General features: G+C 52.3%; 1 protein-coding gene across 1 annotated transcript in view; it reads left to right on the forward strand.

Annotated features, from left to right (window-relative positions):
- Positions 1–19,171, forward strand: part of LONP2 (lon peptidase 2, peroxisomal) — a 48,771-nt gene extending 29,600 nt beyond the window's left edge. The window contains exons 9-15 of the mRNA XM_073659678.1: positions 2,222–2,372; positions 4,880–5,006; positions 5,544–5,677; positions 15,655–15,797; positions 17,764–17,971; positions 18,143–18,333; positions 18,479–19,171. Coding sequence (XP_073515779.1) covers positions 2,222–2,372; positions 4,880–5,006; positions 5,544–5,677; positions 15,655–15,797; positions 17,764–17,971; positions 18,143–18,333; positions 18,479–18,700 — 1,176 coding nt within the window. The 3' untranslated portion in view covers positions 18,701–19,171. The remainder of the gene's footprint in view (positions 1–2,221; positions 2,373–4,879; positions 5,007–5,543; positions 5,678–15,654; positions 15,798–17,763; positions 17,972–18,142; positions 18,334–18,478) is intronic.
- Positions 19,172–19,388: the final 217 nt, after the last annotated feature.

The raw sequence follows: 19,388 nt of genomic DNA on the forward strand, positions 1-19,388 counted from the left end.
AAGAGACGGGTGATTATAATGGTCGGGGGAGGGGAGACGCTCCATTTTTACATGGTTATAGAATATTACAGAGCTGTCTGTGTGCGGGGAGCGCTGCTCCGGAGCTGGTGGCTGCCATCTATTCATATGGAGCCAGAAAGACACTTTGACTTAATCCTCCTAAATTGAAGTCTCTCCGGACGCCGCGCTATAGCAGACTGTACATCTCACCTATTTGTCTTGGACGCCGCAGTCCCCCCCCCCCTCCTCTTACTGCTCCTTCACTGGCGAGACCGTACTTAATGACCTGCATAGCAAATTCTGGGCCCCCCCTGACCTCGGTGCTAATGCTGAGCCCCCCAAAAGCCCCCCGACATTTGAGTGAAAGCTGAGCCTCCACCTCGTCGGAAAAGCTGTGCCCCCTCCCCTATGGCACCAGGGTGAACTCCTCCACCACGCCCCGGCCCCCTCTGGGCCGCGGCGGCTGAGCCCCGGCCCCCTCTGGGCCGCGGCGGCTGAGCCCCGGCCACCTCTGGACCGCGGCGGCTGAGCCCGGGCCACCTCTGGACCGCGGCGGCTGAGCCCGGGCCACCTCTGGACCGCGGCGGCTGAGCCCCGGCCACCTCTGGACCGCGGCGGCTGAGCCCCGGCCACCTCTGGACCGCGGCGGCTGAGCCCCGGCCACCTCTGGACCGCGGCGGCTGAGCCCCGGCCACCTCTGGACCGCGGCGGCTGAGCCCCGGCCACCTCTGGACCGCGGCGGCTGAGCCCCGGCCACCTCTGGACCGCGGCGGCTGAGCCCCGGCCACCTCTGGACCGCGGCGGCTGAGCCCCGGCCACCTCTGGACCGCGGCGGCTGAGCCCCGGCCACCTCTGGACCGCGGCGGCTGAGCCCCGGCCACCTCTGCGGCTCTCTCGACATCTGATTATGAAGTTGATACATTTGTGTCTGTTCTGGAGCTAGATGGCCGCACAGATCTCCGCTCCGATGGTTTGATACAATGTATCAGGGCCGTGTATCCTGGTTACAATTGTAACAAAGCCTCAGCTGTGAGAATATTGGGTCCATTCAGGATCATTGAGGTTTCTTATTCACTGACAGCAAGCAGCGGGAAAGTCTCCAGGACTGAAACAACATGTCTCCCAAAAGTAGATGAAAAATCACAAAATATGGAGATTTTTCTCATTTTTCTCTATTGCCCTTTTGTTTTTCTCCGTGCTGTATAAACGCTGCGGCTTCGCTCCTTCGTGTCTGTAACTTCTTGAAGACAGAGGAAGTGTGAGACAAGTGGAGCAGAAAGTTTCACTATTTCTGGAGCCACTTCCTTTCCCACGAGTCACAGGGGCGCCGCGGGGCGGGGGTTCGGGGGCGACGGATCGTGTCACAGGGTTCTGGATAGGACCATGGCTTGCTGCCTCCTCATCAACCTTTCAATCAAATTCTTAGTTTGATTCCAATTTTTTTGCATTTTTTTTTCACTAAACACATGGAAACCGTCAGCAAGCTGCTCGTACTGGGTATTTATTAGACTTTTTGGCTCTCCAGTGGGTTGTCTCCATTAGGAATAAACATTTGTATAGTCGATATTAAGTACTTTATAGGATTGGGCGGAGGGGTGAGAAGTTACATGCAATGGTAAATCTGCTTGCTGATGGTTTCCAGGGTTGGATTGATATTTTTTTTGTTTTTTTCCACTGCACAATGTTTTACATTGACTTGGCGAGGGTGTAATACAGAGGCGATGGCTGCGGACTTCTGTACCCCCTGACTACGACTACGTCCGTCATAGGTTGAAGGTCCACAGGGTCGATGCAGATGCACCAGTCATGTACAATAGTCAGCACCGGCCCGGTGGGAGCAGGAGCCCCATTAAGGTGGATGTAGTCATCATCCGCAGATATCGGATCGGTCCTGCTGACAGACTACGGTCATTGTATCCGTCCGCGCGGCTTCAGTTACAGCAACAGCTAAGCGAAGGGAGATGAGGCTACATAATCCGACACCCAGGATGCACTACTGGTGTCAGGTCACTGACAACTGTTGTGGGACTACAGATCCCAGCATGCCCCATGGGTTTGGTGGGAACTGCTGATAAGGTATGGGACTCACTGTAGACAGGGCAAGTCCACTCATATGTACTGGTCAAGGAGAGATCATCCCCGATGCTGCAAGACTAAAAGCCAGTGACACCAGGACGGGCGCCATCATTGCCAGTTACTCCTCGTCTTGTGTCTCATGCAGGTCCTCGACCCGGAGCAGAATCACAGCTTCACCGACCATTATCTGAATGTGGCCTTTGACCTATCACAGGTCCTGTTCATAGCCACCGCCAACACCACTGCCTCTATACCAGCCGCCCTGCTAGATCGCATGGAAGTGCTCGAGGTTCCAGGTAATCCTGTCTATAATGTGTACATACATTACTTATCCTGTATTATACTCCAGAGCTGCACTCACTATTCTGCTGGTGCAGTCACTGTGTACATACATTACATTACTGATCCCGAGTTACATCCTGTATTATACTCCAGAGCTGCACTCACTATTCTGCTGGTGGAGTCACTGTGTACATACATTACATTACTGATCCTGAGTTACATCCTGTATTATACTCCAGAGCTGCACTCACTATTCTGCTGGTGCAGTCACTGTGTACATACATTACTGATCCTGAGTTACCTCCTGTATTATACTCCAGAGCAGCACTCACTATTCTGCTGGTGCAGTCACTGTGTACATACATTACATTACTGATCCTGAGTTACATCCTGTATTATACTCCAGAGCTGCACTCACTATTCTGCTGGTGCAGTCACTGTGTACATACATTACATTACTGATCCTGAGCTACCTCCTGTATACTACTCCAGAGCAGCACTCACTATTCTGCTGGTGGAGTCACTGTGTACATACATTACTGATCCTGAGCTACCTCCTGTATTATACTCCAGAGCAGCACTCACTATTCTGCTGGTGCAGTCACTGTGTACATACATTACATTACTGATCCTGAGCTACCTCCTGTATAATACTCCAGAGCAGCACTCACTATTCTGCTGGTGGAGTCACTGTGTACATACATTACATTACTGATCCTGAGTTACATCCTGTATTATACTCCAGAGCTGCACTCACTATTCTGCTGGTGCAGTCACTGTGTACATACATTACATTACTGATCCTGAGCTACATCCTGTATTATACTCCAGAGCTGCACTCACTATTCTGCTGGTGCAGTCACTGTGTACATACATTACATTACTGATCCTGAGTTACCTCCTGTATTATACTCCAGAGCTGCACTCGCTATTCTGCTGGTGCAGTCACTGTGTACATACATTACATTACTGATCCTGAGTTACCTCCTGTATTATATTCCAGAGCTGCACTCACTATTCTGCTGGTGCAGTCACTGTGTACATACATTACGTTACTGATCCTGAGTTACATCCTGTATTATACTCCAGAGCTGCACTCACTATTCTGCTGGTGCAGTCACTGTGTACATACATTACATTACTGATCCTGAGTTACATCCTGAAACTCCAGAGCTGCACTCACTATTCTGCTGGTGCAATCACTGTGTACATACATTACATTACTGATCCTGAGTTACATCCTGTATTATACTCCAGAGCTGCACTCACTATTCTGCTGGTGCAGTCACTGTGTACATACATTACATTACTGATCCTGAGTTACATCCTGTATTATACTCCAGAGCTGCACTCACTATTCTGCTGGTGCAGTCACTGTGTATATACATTACTGATCCTGAGTTACATCCTGTATTATACTCCGGAGCTGCACTCACTATTCTGCTGGTGCAGTCACTGTGTACATACATTACATTACTGATCCTGAGTTACCTCCTGTATTATACTCCAGAGCTACACTCACTATTCTGCTGGTGCAGTCACTGTGTACATACATTACATTACTGATCCTGAGTTACCTCCTGTATTATACTCCAGAGCTGCACTCACTATTCTGCTGGTGCAGTCACTGTGTACATACATTACATTACTGATCCGGAGTTACCTCCTGTATTATACTCCAGAGCTGCGCTCACTATTCTGCTGGTGCAGTCACTGAGTACATACATTACATTACTGATCCTGAGTTACATCCTGTATTATACTCCAGAGCTGCACTCACTATTCTGCTGGTGCAGTCACTGTGTACATACATTACATTACTGATCCTGAGTTACCTCCTGTATTATACTCCAGAGCTGCACTCACTATTCTGCTGGTGCAGTCACTGTGTACATACATTACATTACTGATCCTGAGTTACCTCCTGTATTATACCCCAGAGCTGCACTCACTATTCTGCTGGTGCAGTCACTGTGTACATACATTACATTACTGATCCTGAGTTACATCCTGTATTATACTCCAGAGCTGCACTCACTATTCTGCTGGTGCAGTCACTGTGTACATACATTACATTACTGATCCTGAGTTACATCCTGTATTATACTCCAGAGCTGCACTCACTATTCTGCTGGTGCAGTCACTGTGTACATACATTACTGATCCTGAGTTACATTCTGTATTATACTCCAGAGCTGCACTCACTATTCTGCTGGTGCAGTCACTGTGTACATACATTACATTACTGATCCTGAGTTACATCCTGTATTATACTCCAGAGCTGCACTCACTATTCTGCTGGTGGAGTCACTGTGTACATACATTACATTACTGATCCTGAGTTACATCCTGTATTATACTCCAGAGCTGCGCTCACTATTCTGCTGGCGCAGTCACATACATTACATCACTTATTAAGGAGATGCATGACAACAAGCTTCCTGACTATTTCCTAAAATAAACAGCTGAATTGTGATTGCAGCTCTGGAGTATAACACCAGCGGTTTATGAATCATTACAGGATACAGCCAGGAAGAAAAAATAGAAATTGCGCACAGACACCTGATTGCTAAGCAGTTGTCCCAGCACGGACTGACGCCGGAGCAGATCCAGATCCCACCTGAGACCACCCTGGAGGTTATCACCCGGTGAGTGTTCCTGAGCGAAAAACAACCTAGTGAATTACAATTCTTTATTTTTTCAGGATCTCTGATTGCCGGCAGTGAATGGCCATCTGAGCAGCTGCACTGCACGTCACTGAGCGCGCCCTGATACAGTGTAACGAGTCCTGCAGCTGTGACAAGTGAACAAGAATGATTTCATTCACTGACAGAAAGCAGTGTTCTTAGAAAAATGAGAAACAGATTGAAAAAGGAAAACCTTCAGTCACTGCAGATTTGCCATCTTGTGCCCCTTTCCCCCTCCTGCTGTCCTTTTACCGAGGATGGCCAAAATGGACCCACATGGCTGCCTTCTTCCTAAAACAGCGCCACTCCTGCCCACAGGTTTTGTCTGGTATTGTAGTTCATCCTCATTTACTTTAGTAGAGCTGATCTGCAATACCAGACACGACCTGTAAAAATATGGGGAGCTGTGTTTGGAAGAAAGCTAGTTTTCTAGTTGTGGACACCCCCCTCATCCTCAGATCTAGGACGTGACCCGTGTGCCGCTGTCTCTCCCGGCAGGTACACGCGTGAAGCTGGGGTCCGCTCGCTGGAACGGAGGCTTGGAGCCGTGTGCAGAGCGGTTGCCGTTAAAGTCGCTGAAGGGCAACACCGAGATGGAAAATCCGAGACCCCCGATGTGACTGATGCAGAGGGTGAGTAGGTCTGACGGTACCCCGGAGATTTTACACTGCTAGCTACACATAGCCAGGGGCAAGCGCTGACCGGTCCCTGGAACTGGACGAAGGGCACTGGTCGGTCCCTGACGGTGGACAATGTGCTCTGGGTGGTCTCTGGCACCGGAGGTGTTATGGGCGGTCACTAGCACCGAGCTATGGGCGCCGGCTGATGGGCGGTGGGCTCTGGGCGGTCTCCTGCGCCGGGCGATAGGCTCTGGGCGCCAGCTAATGGTCACTGGGCGCTCCCCTTGGCCGGGCTCTGTGCGCTCCCCTTGGCCGGGCTCTGTGCGCTCCCCTTGGCCGTGCTCTGTGCGCTCCCCTGGGCCGGGCGACGGGCGCTCCCCTGGGCCGGGCGACGGGCGCTCCCCTGGGCCGGGCGACGGGCGCTCCCCTGGGCCGGGCGACGGGCGCTCCCCTGGGCCGGGCGACGGGCGCTCCCCTGGGCCGGGCGACGGGCGCTCCCCTGGGCCGGGTGACGGGCTCTGGGGCGCGCCTCCAGCAGTATTGGTACAGAACTTGTATAATTCAGTTTCCTTGTAGAGATTAGTCCAGGACTCTTCTGATGACCTCCCCTACCTGCTGACTTCCTCCCCAGTGTTTTGTGCAGATTTTCCCTCCATTTCTTGTGCGTGGCTCGGCTGCTTCCTTCATTCTCAGGTGACTTCAGATTTACGGCGGTGATTTCCTGCCGGCTCGGCCTGTTCCGGGCCGTTTCGCCGCCCTGCGCTTTGCTCGGCGTTAGCACAAGGGATTCCTGTCGCCTTCCTGGATATATGAATGTTCTCCGGAGCTGCACTTGACACATGCGAGTTCTCGCCTCTCACCTTCCGCACACCTGCTGACGCTCGCCCCTGCCGGCCTCCTGCCATGTAATGGGTTACCCAAATGTTCCAGAGGGGAGGGGGGCGGCTGAAGGCGTCTCTGTAAACCGGCCAAGTGGTTCTGTGGCCAAAAGGCAGGACGAAAAGTGTGGGCACAAAAGAAGATTATGGGGTCTTGTCGGACCCCACAGCCTCTCCTTAAACGGGAGGTATAGAATTAAAGTCTTCCTAGACCGGCACCCCCTTCATACCTGCCGGCGGCATCTCTAATTGTAGCCAAAGGTTTCATTCGCGGCTTCTTTGTCGTCGTCTGTTTTCCCCAGATTTGCGGTGTGGGAAATATCCGCTCATTGTAGATGATCCTCCGGTGACTCACCCTCCATTGTCTGGAGCAGAGATTCTCCCGGTTGATTTACAGGACGACGTCTCCAGGAAAACATCCCATCACTTCAGTGTGGATAGAGATTGTAAGCTCAGTGCCAGGCGGCTGCCAAGATCCGTAAAGCCCGTGCACAGATCCATTTGTATCTTGTGATGTCTGTAAGTCCCTGGTGGGCCAGTGATCAACACAGACTTCTTTTCAGATTTGTACAATTCAGGATCTGTTGCCTGTTGGACCGTAACCGTCCCGAACCGGGTGGCTGATAAACTTCATAGAGCTCATTTAATACTTTCAGTGTTTTGTACAGCTTAGTCCCTGGTGGGATGGTGTCCAATGATTTTTGTAGCAAATGTACGATTCAAGACTTTTTATCTTACAGCACTTAATCCCTGGTGGCTCCATAAAGTCCACTTTTGTTGTGATGCGGGATGGCATTTTATTCACTTCGGTCCCTGGTGGGCTAGTGTTTCATAAAAAATGTTTCCATGGCGGAAAGAGCACTTTTCTGGATTTTTCATGTTTTATTTTACAGTTCTTAACCCCTGTTGGCCCCAGGTCCATCTGTTTGTGTTGTGGTATGTTATTCTGCTTAGGGCCCTGGTGGGCTAGTTTTTACTATAGAATTCATTCCACAGTGGCAACTGCTCAATTCAGAATGTCTTGCTTAGTACCTAGTCCCTGATGAGCTCCTCCTTTACCACTGGTCCATTTCTACCTTGTGGAGACTTTTTGGGCTTAGGTCCCTGGTGGGCAAGTGTATGTAGAATTGATTACATGGTGGTAAACGTACATTTCTGGATCTCTGGCCTAGTGGACCTTTATCCAGTAACTGATAAACGTCTTACAGCTCAATTTAGTACTTTTAGTGTTAGTTTATGTAGTACTCGGGCCCACCAGGGACTAGGCTATCCACAATTCTTTCCATGGTGGCAAGTGTATAATTCTGCTTTGGTTGCTTGTTGGACCTTGAAACTTTCCAGTCTCTGGTGACTATTGAGCTCCGTCCATTTGTGATCTTTTCTGTTCTGCACGTTGGTATTTTATACAGCTTAGTCCCTGGTGGGCCAGTGTAAAGCTCAGAATTTATTCCTTGGTGGACCTTGTAAATTAGTCAAGTCCCTGGTGACTGATGGGCTCCATAAAGCTTGTAAACCTAGTGACCACCTTAATACAGCTTTGTCCCTGGTGGTCTAGTGTACAATGTAGAATTTATTCCATGGTGGCAATGGTACCGACAATAGGGCGGTATCATGGTGGGATGAATGTAACACGGGCACCACCACGACACGATCGCCCCAGGCACCGTGTTACCTATGGGGGGGGGGGGTAACGATGGGGTTTGGGAATCGGCAGGTTTGCTCCCCAGTCCCGTCCCCCATCCCACCTGGCCTCATCCCTGAGCCGCGCGCAGTTTATTCCGCAGCAGTCGTGTCGTGTTGCCATTGACCTTTCTAAGATTTTGGTATTGACGTTCCTCCGTCGTCTTCCTGGAACTGAACGCTCTTCATTTCAGGGGGCACAGCTCGAGCCAAGGCTCCTGGCCGCATTCCTCCGCGCATCGCTCACATTTCTGGCTTACGCAGCTGGCACGCTGCGGGTTGTAACTTTTGGAAGGTGACGACAGCGAGCACCGTCCTATAAGGCTACCAGCACCTGCCTAATAAATGTGCGCTCCCAAACTGGACTGAGAACCGAAACGCTGGGTGGTCCAGGTGTGAAAAGTGCGCTGTGCGACACGCGCTTAGCGGGGGGGGAGGGCTACCAAAAAAGGCAAGCCACTGTGCTCCTATAATCAGGGGCTCCAGCTCGGCTGCATCGTCTGAAGTAGGCTTCTCTGTTCTTCTAAAAGTCTCCAGCTGCTGCATGGTCCCTTCACAGTGCTTTACACTGCAGCTCTGCTTCTTCTGGTTGGCCTCTGACTTCTATTACAGCAAGGACAGAATGGGTATAAACTACAAGCGACTATACGGCCAGTGAGAAAGGGGATATCTCCGGAGAGTGCAGAGGGGAGGGGCCTCAGTAACAAGGAGGGGCCTCAGTAACAAGGAGGGGCCTCAGGTCACAAGGAGGAGGCCTCAGGTCACAAGGAGGAGGCCTCAGGTCACAAGGAGGAGGCCTCAGGTCACAAGGAGGAGGCCTCAGGTCACGAGCAGGAGGCCTCAGGTCACGAGCAGGAGGCCTCAGGTCACGAGCAGGAGGCCTCAGGTCACGAGCAGGAGGCCTCAGGTCACGAGCAGGAGGCCTCAGGTCACGAGCAGGAGGCCTCAGGTCACGAGCAGGAGGCCTCAGGTCACGAGCAGGAGGCCTCAGGTCACGAGCAGGAGGCCTCAGGTCACGAGCAGGAGGCCTCAGGTCACGAGCAGGAGGCCTCAGGTCACGAGCAGGAGGCCTCAGGTCACGAGCAGGAGGCCTCAGGTCACGAGCAGGAGGCCTCAGGTCACGAGCAGGAGGCCTCAGGTCACGAGCAGGAGGCCTCAGGTCACGAGCAGGAGGCCTCAGGTCACGAGCAGGAGGCCTCAGGTCACGAGCAGGAGGCCTCAGGTCACGAGCAGGAGGCCTCAGGTCACGAGCAGGAGGCCTCAGGTCACGAGCAGGAGGCCTCAGGTCACGAGCAGGAGGCCTCAGGTCACGAGCAGGAGGCCTCAGGTCACGAGCAGGAGGCCTCAGGTCACGAGCAGGAGGCCTCAGGTCACGAGCAGGAGGCCTCAGGTCACGAGCAGGAGGCCTCAGGTCACGAGCAGGAGGCCTCAGGTCACGAGCAGGAGGCCTCAGGTCACGAGCAGGAGGCCTCAGGTCACGAGCAGGAGGCCTCATATCTAACTTAAGTTAATGCTGATCCTACCAGTGTAGCAGAGCGGTGTAATGATCCCCTTCAGAGCAACATGTGGCAGAGTAGAAAGATTTAAACTGGAAAAGGCAGCACAGAGTATTTCAGCAATCTTACCAGATGCAGTGACCTGTCGACTAATGGTGATGAGTTAGTGAGGGCTGGGTCACATGTGACAAGAAAAGTCAGACTGAGAGGTAGAAGGTGGACGGACCTGGGCCTCCCAGAGGCACAGAGTATTTCAGGAGCAGAGTGTGCTGATCTTGAGAAAGGTCAGGGGCTGAGAGTTGCGTAATAGAAGGGGATCGGTTTCACACCAGCACAGAGTAATTACTGTGAGGCGGTGAGTGTCCTACTCTGGGAGGTCACAGGCTTAACATATTGGAAGGAGTTGGGGGGGTCCCCAGACGCACAGAGTATTTCAGGACACTTACACTGTGGTGGTCCTGCAGTTGCCAGATACGCGTTAATTTCTTTTCTCGCTGGCGTCACCAAATATAACGTTACATTGTCTTCTGCCGGTGAGACAATGGTGGGGATCGTCCGCAGCGGAGAGGAGTGATTGACGATGGGCACTTATTCTCACCGTGGCGGTCAGGGCTGGTGCGGCTGGAGGCGTCACAAAAATTATCTGTGCGGGGTTTGCGCTGCCGGGGTTTCTTGCTTCATTAAATTTTACATGGACGGTTTCTGCAGTATTAAGTTTTGCTCGGCCGGATATTGTGCTGTCGAGTTTTGCATTATTGCTTTGTTGCACTGCCATGTTTTATATTGTTAGGTTTTGTTTTACACCACTGGGGTTTGCTCTTTGGTTTTGCAGTGCCGCGTTGTGTGGCTCTGTTTTTGTTGCATGGTGCCATCTGGAATGACAGGGGCAACGTGTCAGCAGCTTGTTGGTTCCGGCAGTCACAGGGGCAACGTGTCAGCGGCTCATTGGTTCTGGTAGCCACGGGGGCAAAGTGTGAGCGGCTCGTTCTTTCTGGCAGCGATGGGGGCAACGTGTGAGCGGCTCATTGATTCTGGTAGTCACGGAGGGGGGGTCAGCGTGTTAGCAGCTCATTAGTTCTGGCAGCCACGGGGGTAACGTGTGAGCGACTCATTGGTGTTCCGGCAGTCACGGGGGCAACATGTGAACGGCTCATTGGTTCCGGCAGTCACGGGGGCAACATGTGAGCGGCTTGTTGGTTCCAGCTGCCATGGGAGCAACATGTGAGCGGCTTGTTGGTTCCGGTAGTCACAGGGACAACGTGTGAGCGGCTGGTTGGTTCTGGCAGCCACGGGGGCAACGTGTGAGTGGCTCATTGGTTCTGGCAGCCATGGAGGCAATGTGTGAGCAGCTCATTGGTTCTGGCAGCCATGGGGGGCAATGTGTGAGCAGCTCGTTGGTTCTGGTAGCCATGGGGGCAACGTGTGAGCGGCTCGTTGATTCCGGTAGTCACGGAGAGGGGGGGGGCAGGCAACGTGTCAGCAGCTCGTTGGTTCCGGCAGTTACGGGGGCAATGCGTGAGCTGCTCGTTGGTTCCAGCACTCACGGGGGCAACGTGTGAGCGGCTCGTTAGTTCCGGCAGTCACGGGGGCAACGTGTGAGCGGCTCGTTGGTTCCGGCAGTCATGGGGGCAACGTGTGAGCGGCTCGTTGGTTCCGGCAGTCACGGGGGCAACGTGTGAGCGGCTCGTTGGTTCCGGCAGTCACGGGGGCAACGTGTGAGCGGCTCGTTGGTTCCGGCAGTCACGGGGGCAACGTGTGAGCGGCTCGTTGGTTCCGGCAGTCACGGGGGCAACGTGTGAGCGGCTCGTTGGTTCCGGCAGTCACGGGGGCAACGTGTGAGCGGCTCGTTGGTTCCGGCAGTCACGGGGGCAACGTGTGAGCGGCTCGTTGGTTCCGGCAGTCACGGGGGCAACGTGTGAGCGGCTCGTTGGTTCCGGCAGTCACGGGGGCAACGTGTGAGCGGCTCGTTGGTTCCGGCAGTCACGGGGGCAACGTGTGAGCGGCTCGTTGGTTCCGGCAGTCACGGGGGCAACGTGTGAGCGGCTCGTTGGTTCCGGCAGTCACGGGGGCAACGTGTGAGCGGCTCGTTGGTTCCGGCAGTCACGGGGGCAACGTGTGAGCGGCTCGTTGGTTCCGGCAGTCACGGGGGCACCGTGTGAGCGGCTCGTTGGTTCCGGCAGTCACGGGGGCAACGTGTGAGCGGCTCGTTGGTTCCGGCAGTCACGGGGGCACCGTGTGAGCGGCTCGTTGGTTCCGGCAGTCACGGGGGCAACGTGTGAGCGGCTCATTGGTTCCGGCAGTCACGGGGGCAACGTGTGAGCGGCTCATTGGTTCCGGCAGTCACGGGGGCAACGTGTGAACGGCTCGTTGGTTCCGGCAGTCACGGGGGCAACGTGTGAGCGGCTCGTTGGTTCCGGCAGTCACGGGGGCAACGTGTGAGCGGCTCGTTGGTTCCGGCAGTCACGGGGGCAATGTGTGAGCGGCTCGTTGGTTCCGGCAGTCACGGGGGCAACGTGTGAGCGGCTCGTTAGTTCCGGCAGTCACGGGGGCAACTTGTGAGCAGCTCATTAGTTCCGGCAGTCATGGGGGCAGGTGTCGCTGTGGGTGGAGCGGCCACCGTCCTTCTCTACATGTGTAAACATTGACCTGGGGATACTCCCTCCATTACTGCTGCCTGTGTCACCGAGTCCTCGCCTGGCAGCGTCAGACTTGACTCACCGCCTTCTATTTACATTCAGCAGGCACTAAAAATAGTCAGTCTGGGGATCTGCATATAGGTTTATCCAGCCGTCGGGCGGAGAGCACCCGGAAACATTCCTGGGAAATGCAGAGCAAGAATGGCTGCCGCACCCAGCTCTACCGAGCCCCTGACTGTCCATTGTGCCCAGATATATAGCGACCTCCGTGTTATATACAGTTGAAACCAGAAGTCTCCATCCACTATGTAAAAAGACACACACTCATGTTTTTCTCAATATCTGACATGAAATCAGAATAAATCTTTCCCGTTTTAGGACAATCAGGATTATACCATCATTTTTAATATTTGCCAAATGCCAGAATAATGAGAGAGAGAGAATGTTTTAAGGCATTTTTATTACTTACTGCAAAGTCCGAAGTTTCCATCCATTTCACTAGTATTTGGTCCCATTGCCCTTAAACTGAATGACTTGGGTCACACGTTTGGGATCTCCTTCCACAAGCTTCTCACAACAGTTGGTCGAAATTTGGGCCGATTCCTCCTGATAAAACTGGTGTAACTGATCCCGGTTTGTAGGTCGCCTTGCTCGCAGCCTTTTCAGCTCTGCCCATAAAGTTTCAATAGGATTGAGATCAGGGCTTTGTGATGGCCGCTCCAAAACATTGACTTTGTTATCCTTAAGCCACTTTGCTACCATTTTGGCAGTATGCTTCGGGTCACTGTCCATTTGGAAGACCCATTTCCGCCCAAGCTTTAACTTCCTGGCTGATGTCTTGAGATGTTGCTTCAGTATTGCCACATAATCTTCTTTTCTCATGATGCCATCTATTTTGTGAAGTGCACCAGTCCCTCCTGCAGCAAAACAACCCCACAACATGATGCTGCCACCCCCATGTTTCACAGTTGGGATGGTGTTCTTAGGCTTCCAAGCTTCTCCCTTTTTCCTTCAGACATAACGATGGTCATCATGCCCAAAAAGTTACATTTTAGTTTCATCAGACCACAGGACATGTCTCCAAAAATTAAGGTCTATGTTCCTGTGTGCATTTGTAAACATTAATCTGGCTTTTTTATGTTACTTTTGGAGTATTGGCTTCTTCCTGGCAGAGTGACCAGTGTGTTTCAGGTGTGCATTAAAATACATCCACAGGTGTGTCTCTAATTAACTTACATGTTGCCAAAAAACCTATCAGGAGCTTCCAAACATATGACATCATCATCATATGGGCCGTCCAGAATTGTGTAAAAGCATAGGAATCTTAGTGATTGTAAACTTTTGACTTTGCAGTAAGTAATAAAAATGCCTTTAAACATTCTCTCTCTCTCTCTCATTATTCTGGCATTTGGCAAATATTAAAATTTATGGTAATCGTAACTGACCTAAAACGGGAAAGGTTTATTGTGATTTCATGTCGGATATTGAGAAAAACATACAGATGTGTCTTTTTATATAGTGTATGAAAACTTCTGGTTTCAACTGTACCTGCTCGTATCTGCTGTTCAGGAGCCTGGAAAAGTGGAGCTGGAGTGATAATCTAAAGAATCTAAGAATCGTTGCCCGCCCGCCCCCGAGGGATTGGCGGCTTCTCGTTTCTCCGCCCGCCCCCGAGGGATTGGCCGGTTCTCTGCCCGCCCCCGAGGGATTGGCCGGTTCTCTGCCCGCCCCCGAGGGATTGGCCGGTTCTCTGCCCGCCCCCGAGGGATTGGCCGGTTCTCTGCCCGCCCCCGAGGGATTGGCCGGTTCTCTGCCCGCCCCCGAGGGATTGGCCGGTTCTCTGCCCGCCCCCGAGGGATTGGCCGGTTCTCTGCCCGCCCCCGAGGGATTGGCCGGTTCTCTGCCCGCCCCCGAGGGATTGGCCGGTTCTCTGCCCGCCCCCGAGGGATTGGCCGGTTCTCTGCCCGCCCCCGAGGGATTGGCCGGTTCTCCGCCCGCCCCCGAGGGATTGGCCGGTTCTCTGCCCGCCCCCGAGGGATTGGCCGGTTCTCTGCCCGCCCCCGAGGGATTGGCCGGTTCTCGTTTCTCCGCCCGCCCCCGAGGGATTGGCCGGTTCTCTGCCCCGCTATTCGACTTTTCCTTTCCCCCAGTTCTTCTCCTCTTCCGTGTTCTCATGTGCAATCATCAGACCCGAACAAATAGCTTTTGATTAGGAGGAAAAATCTGTAGAACAAACCGCTTAGTCAGCCGATCTCACACCTAGTTTTTACGAGGCGAATGTACGACAAATGTGCTGACAGGTCACATAGCCGCTGGAGGTGAAGTCCCAGCCTGAAGGTGACAGCCATATTGTCAGGAGTGGTAGCTGCCAGGTCACACTGCCCACAGTACTGCCACCTGCAGGAAATACTATGCCAGACAGCTCTGGCGCCCCATATGTGCTGAGGAATAAAAATGCTGGACTTATCGAACAGCAGATCTCAGGCGGGTAAGGAAGCGCAGTGGGAATTAATTTTGGGGTGACTCTGTTGGGGAGGGGTGACTGGCGCAGGCGGGTGACACTGTTGGGGGATCGGTGACTGGCGCAGGCGGGTGACACTGTTGGGGGATCGGTGACTGGCGCAGGCGGGTGACACTGTTGGGGGAGCGGTGACTGGCGCAGGCGGGTGCCACTGTTGGGGGAGCGGTGACTGGCGCAGGCGGGTGACACTGTTGGGGGATCGGTGACTGGCGCAGGCGGGTGCCACTGTTGGGGGATCGGTGACCGGCGCAGGCGGGTGACACTGTTGGGGGAGCGGTGACCGGCGCAGGCGGGTGACACTGTTGGGGGAGCGGTGACTGGCACAGGCGGGTGACACTGTTGGGGGAGCAGTGACTGGCACAGACGGGTGACACTGTTGGGGGAGCGGTGACTGGCGCAGGTGGGTGACACTGAGACCTCCTTTCCTAACACTTTGCCACAATGTATTTTTCTGTAGAAAATCGTCTTAACGGAATTGTACCAAACCCTCTGCTGTTAAAAGTACTGGCCCTTTAAGGTTGTTCAGGATTTCTTTATCGCGTTCAGTATCTTTGATTGCTGTCAGTGAATGGAGCCTTCCATTAGTACATTGTAGACCAGTAATACCTTATTTCGGTCCGGAGCCCCCTGTAAATGTTGTCGTGGTCCTCCCCTCCCCCCTCGCTGCAGTCCGTGACCAGGGTCAGTGACCCCCAGACATACAGATGTGTCCCCGGCCATTCATCTCCATTTCATTTTGCTGTCATTGAAAATTCCCTTGTGGTTCCTCTTTTTGTAGATCGCAAGGCAAGCCCCTCAGAAGACCCCAGACCCCGAGACATCAGCGGCCCCGCAGACCTGTCCCTGCCACCCGAGATGCCGATACTGATCGATCACCACGCGCTGAAGGACATCCTCGGGGCCCCGATGTATGAGACTGAGGTAGGATGTGCCATGACCATTCACAGGAGGGTTTCTTTGTGAATCCAACTGACAATCTCAGCTCTGCTACATAATTAATACACTATAATGGGAGAGTGCAAATAAACCGCCGGTATTACCCGAGCTCAGAGCTGGAACAGTGTAACAGGTTTAGCTCTGCTACATCTGTATCTGCTATCAGTAATTACAGGGGCATCTCTCCTGCCTCACCACATGGGGGCGATGTCGGCTGTCAGGGCAGATTATGTGAAGGTTGGTAATACATGGATGTGCGCCATGAAGGTGGATACGCCATGAAGGTGGATACGTTTCTTCTGCTGCTCCCTAGATGATTTTTCTACTCTATAAACATTTGGATGTTATTAAATCCACTGTCCGTAATAGGTGGCAGATATGTCAGAAGTCTCATTGGGGCTCTTAGATGGAGTAATTTTATCTCTCTCTGTCACTCGCTCTCTATTTGTCGCACTCTTTTTCCACCTCTATCCATCTGTCCCTCACTCTCTTTCCATGTCACTCACTCTCTCTGCCTCTATCCATCTGTTGCACACTTTCTCTCACTCGCTCTCTTTCCATCTGTTGCACACTCTTTCTGTCTCTTTCCATCTGTTACACACTCTCTCGCATTCTTTTTCTCTATCACACTTGTTTTTTGTTGCCTGTGTCACTACTCCTTTCTCACTGCCGCTTTTCATCTCCATTAATTTCTCTCCTCTAGCACTCTCTTTTAGTCCCCTTCTATGTCTCCTGTATCTCACTCCTATCACTCTCTGTCCATCCAACCTTGGTCCTTTCTCTATCCCCTTCAGTCTCTTCGCTGTTGCACTCTTGTTCATTCTCTATTCCACGCTCTCCCATCTCTTTCCTATCGCTCTCCACATCTTTTGCTCTCTATATGTCTGGCGGCCGGCCACTCTGTCTCTGCCGGACCATCTATCGCTGTCTCTCGCTCTCTCTATGGATGGTGTATCTTGCAGCTCAGCTCTTCGACACGGACTCTCTCGCAGCATCATGTAGACGAGGTGACTCAGCTCTCGGGCGGCGGCGCTGACGCTCTGGGGGACTGGAGATCTGAGGCTGTCATATCTGTACCTGAATAAAATCCTGTAACAACAAGGGGATTCAGCCGCCACAATGATGCAACTGAACCATTAAGTGGATTATTGGCATCAGACGCCCCCTTTGTTTCCAGTCCCCCAATCACCGGGCACATTGACGTTTACAGGGGCTATAGCAGAACAATGGGATCAAGGGGCTCAATTACAGCGGAGGGGTGGGGGGGGGGTGAATAGACGCAGCTGTGCTACATATTGGCACTTACAGTGCGGATCTGAGTTCTGGAGAATTTTATGTTCTCTTTATTTATGGGATGATTGTGGGGGGCTGTGAAAAACGTACCAGAAAAAGAGAGAATCCAGGACGAAAAAATGGCGCATTAACGCCATAAATGTCTGGAGATCTGTGGTGTAGATGGCGGTGATTGTGCCCTTACTATAAAAAAAAAAAAGGCATTAGCGCATTGGCCAAGCCCCTTCATCTTAGACATCGGTGGGGGTCTTAGTGCTAATCAATAGTCAGACCCCTCTTCATACAAGAAGGGCGGAGTGATATTCTGGTTGAACCTGATCTAATAGGGTGGCGGAAACTGAAGCCGTGGCTGGCTTGGATTTGTAGTTCCACCAGGGCTGTGGCTGTGGCTGTGGCTGTGGCTGTGGCTGGTCTTGTCCATCACTGAGTATTTCTTCTTAGGAAGATTCAGCGGGACAGGATGTGCTTTGGGGAAGGATTTGACGTCGGCGGCGTTGGCAGATCTTCTTGCTCGCTGCAAAGTGCAGCTATTTTGGGGACATTTGCAAAAAGCTCTTTAGTGCAAGGACAATTACCAGCCGCTGGCACAGGCAGGCGAGTCGGTAGCCATTAGGCGAATTTGGTGTTGCCGCTACATTGACGACGTTTATTTTCTTAGGTATTTGAGCGACTAAACCAGCCGGGCGTCGCCATCGGATTGGCATGGACCCCGCTTGGAGGGGAGATTATGTTTGTAGAGGCCAGCCGTATGGATGGAGAAGGGCAGCTAACGCTGACCGGTCAGCTGGGTGACGTCATGAAAGAATCGGCACACTTGGCGATCAGCTGGCTGCGTAGCAACGCAAAGAAATACCAGCTGTCCAACGGTAAATGGTGACATAAATGCCACTGCCATATGGGTTATTAGTTGTCCCCATAATCTGAAAAAAATCCTCTTTTAATGGTCTACAACTCCCAGCGTGAGTTTCGCCTCTGGCACCTGACCTCAGAGAGTCCTGTCCTAGGATGTTGTTCAGCCATCGTCTTCTCTCCTCCAGCCTCGGGCAGCTTCGATCTACTCGACAGCACCGATGTTCACCTTCACTTCCCTGCCGGAGCCGTCACCAAGGATGGGCCGTCAGCGGGAGTCGCCATCGTCACCTGCCTTGCTTCGCTGTTCAGCGGCCGCCTGGTGTGCTCCGATGTGGCCATGACCGGAGAGATCACCCTGCGGGGCCTGGTGCTCCCTGTAAGTGGCCGAAAAAAGGCTGTTTTTCTAGAACGTTTAATAAGTCCTTATGGCCACATGTTGAGAGTTGTAGTACTGCAACAAGCTACAGAAGCATAAAATATAGCCGGGTCTTTGCACTTATTCTCCATTTTTTTTTGTGTAGGTTGGAGGCATCAAGGACAAGGTGCTGGCGGCTCACAGGGCCAAGCTGAAGCGCGTGATCATCCCGCAGCGGAACGAAAAGGATCTGGAGGAGATCCCTGTAAACGTGAGACGGGATCTGACTTTCATCCTGGCAGGAACGCTGGAGGACGTTCTGAACGCCGCGTTTGATGGAGGATTTCTCCTCAAGAGGGGACAAGAGCTTCTCAACAGCAAACTGTGAAGACTTTACACTACACTTAGAGTGGCGGCAGGGAGAGAGCACCTGTCACTTTATTTAGGGGTGCCTGGCCTCCAGCTGGAAAGGACAGGGGGAGATTGTAAGGAGTTGCTCTTGGTAAGAAGAACAAAATCCGTTTCAGCTGGATGCCAGGCACAGATTTAAGAGCTTCCTTAGCACCTAAAGGATTAAAATTTTCCAGGGGTACGATATTGCTGATGCTATTATTTAGCAGGTGTTTATAAAGCAAGAGCACAGTAACTTACTAAATGAATGGGAGCAAAAATAAGAGACTAACCTACAGACTTACATTACTTATCTAATCTACCGATAATTATATATGGAACTAAAATAAACGAGTGGCTTATTGGGGATGTGCGTAGATACCGCAGACACACCAGCTGCAGATTGTCACCTTATTACATGTATGTAAATTATCCACATAGTAAAATGTGATCTGAAATCCCCCATCTATTCTGGGTATGGGCAGTGTTTTCTTTGGAGTGGGGTCTGCTTAAAAATAATGTCTGAAAAATTCTTCCTGTTCACATTAGATCTGCAAAACTCCACTCCTTGTCACTTTCTCACTATTTTCACAATCCGTGTTTGGACAAGCCCTTCCTTTATCGTACATGAAACGGCAGTGACGTCCAGGAAAGCTTTGAAGTGATATAAGGGTAGAAAGTGCTCG

The sequence above is a fragment of the Phyllobates terribilis genome, unplaced genomic scaffold, assembly GCF_046119375.1.
Source record: "Phyllobates terribilis strain yellow unplaced genomic scaffold, ASM4611937v1 Scaffold_14__1_contigs__length_39327217, whole genome shotgun sequence".
NCBI classification, from domain to species: Eukaryota; Metazoa; Chordata; class Amphibia; order Anura; family Dendrobatidae; genus Phyllobates; species Phyllobates terribilis.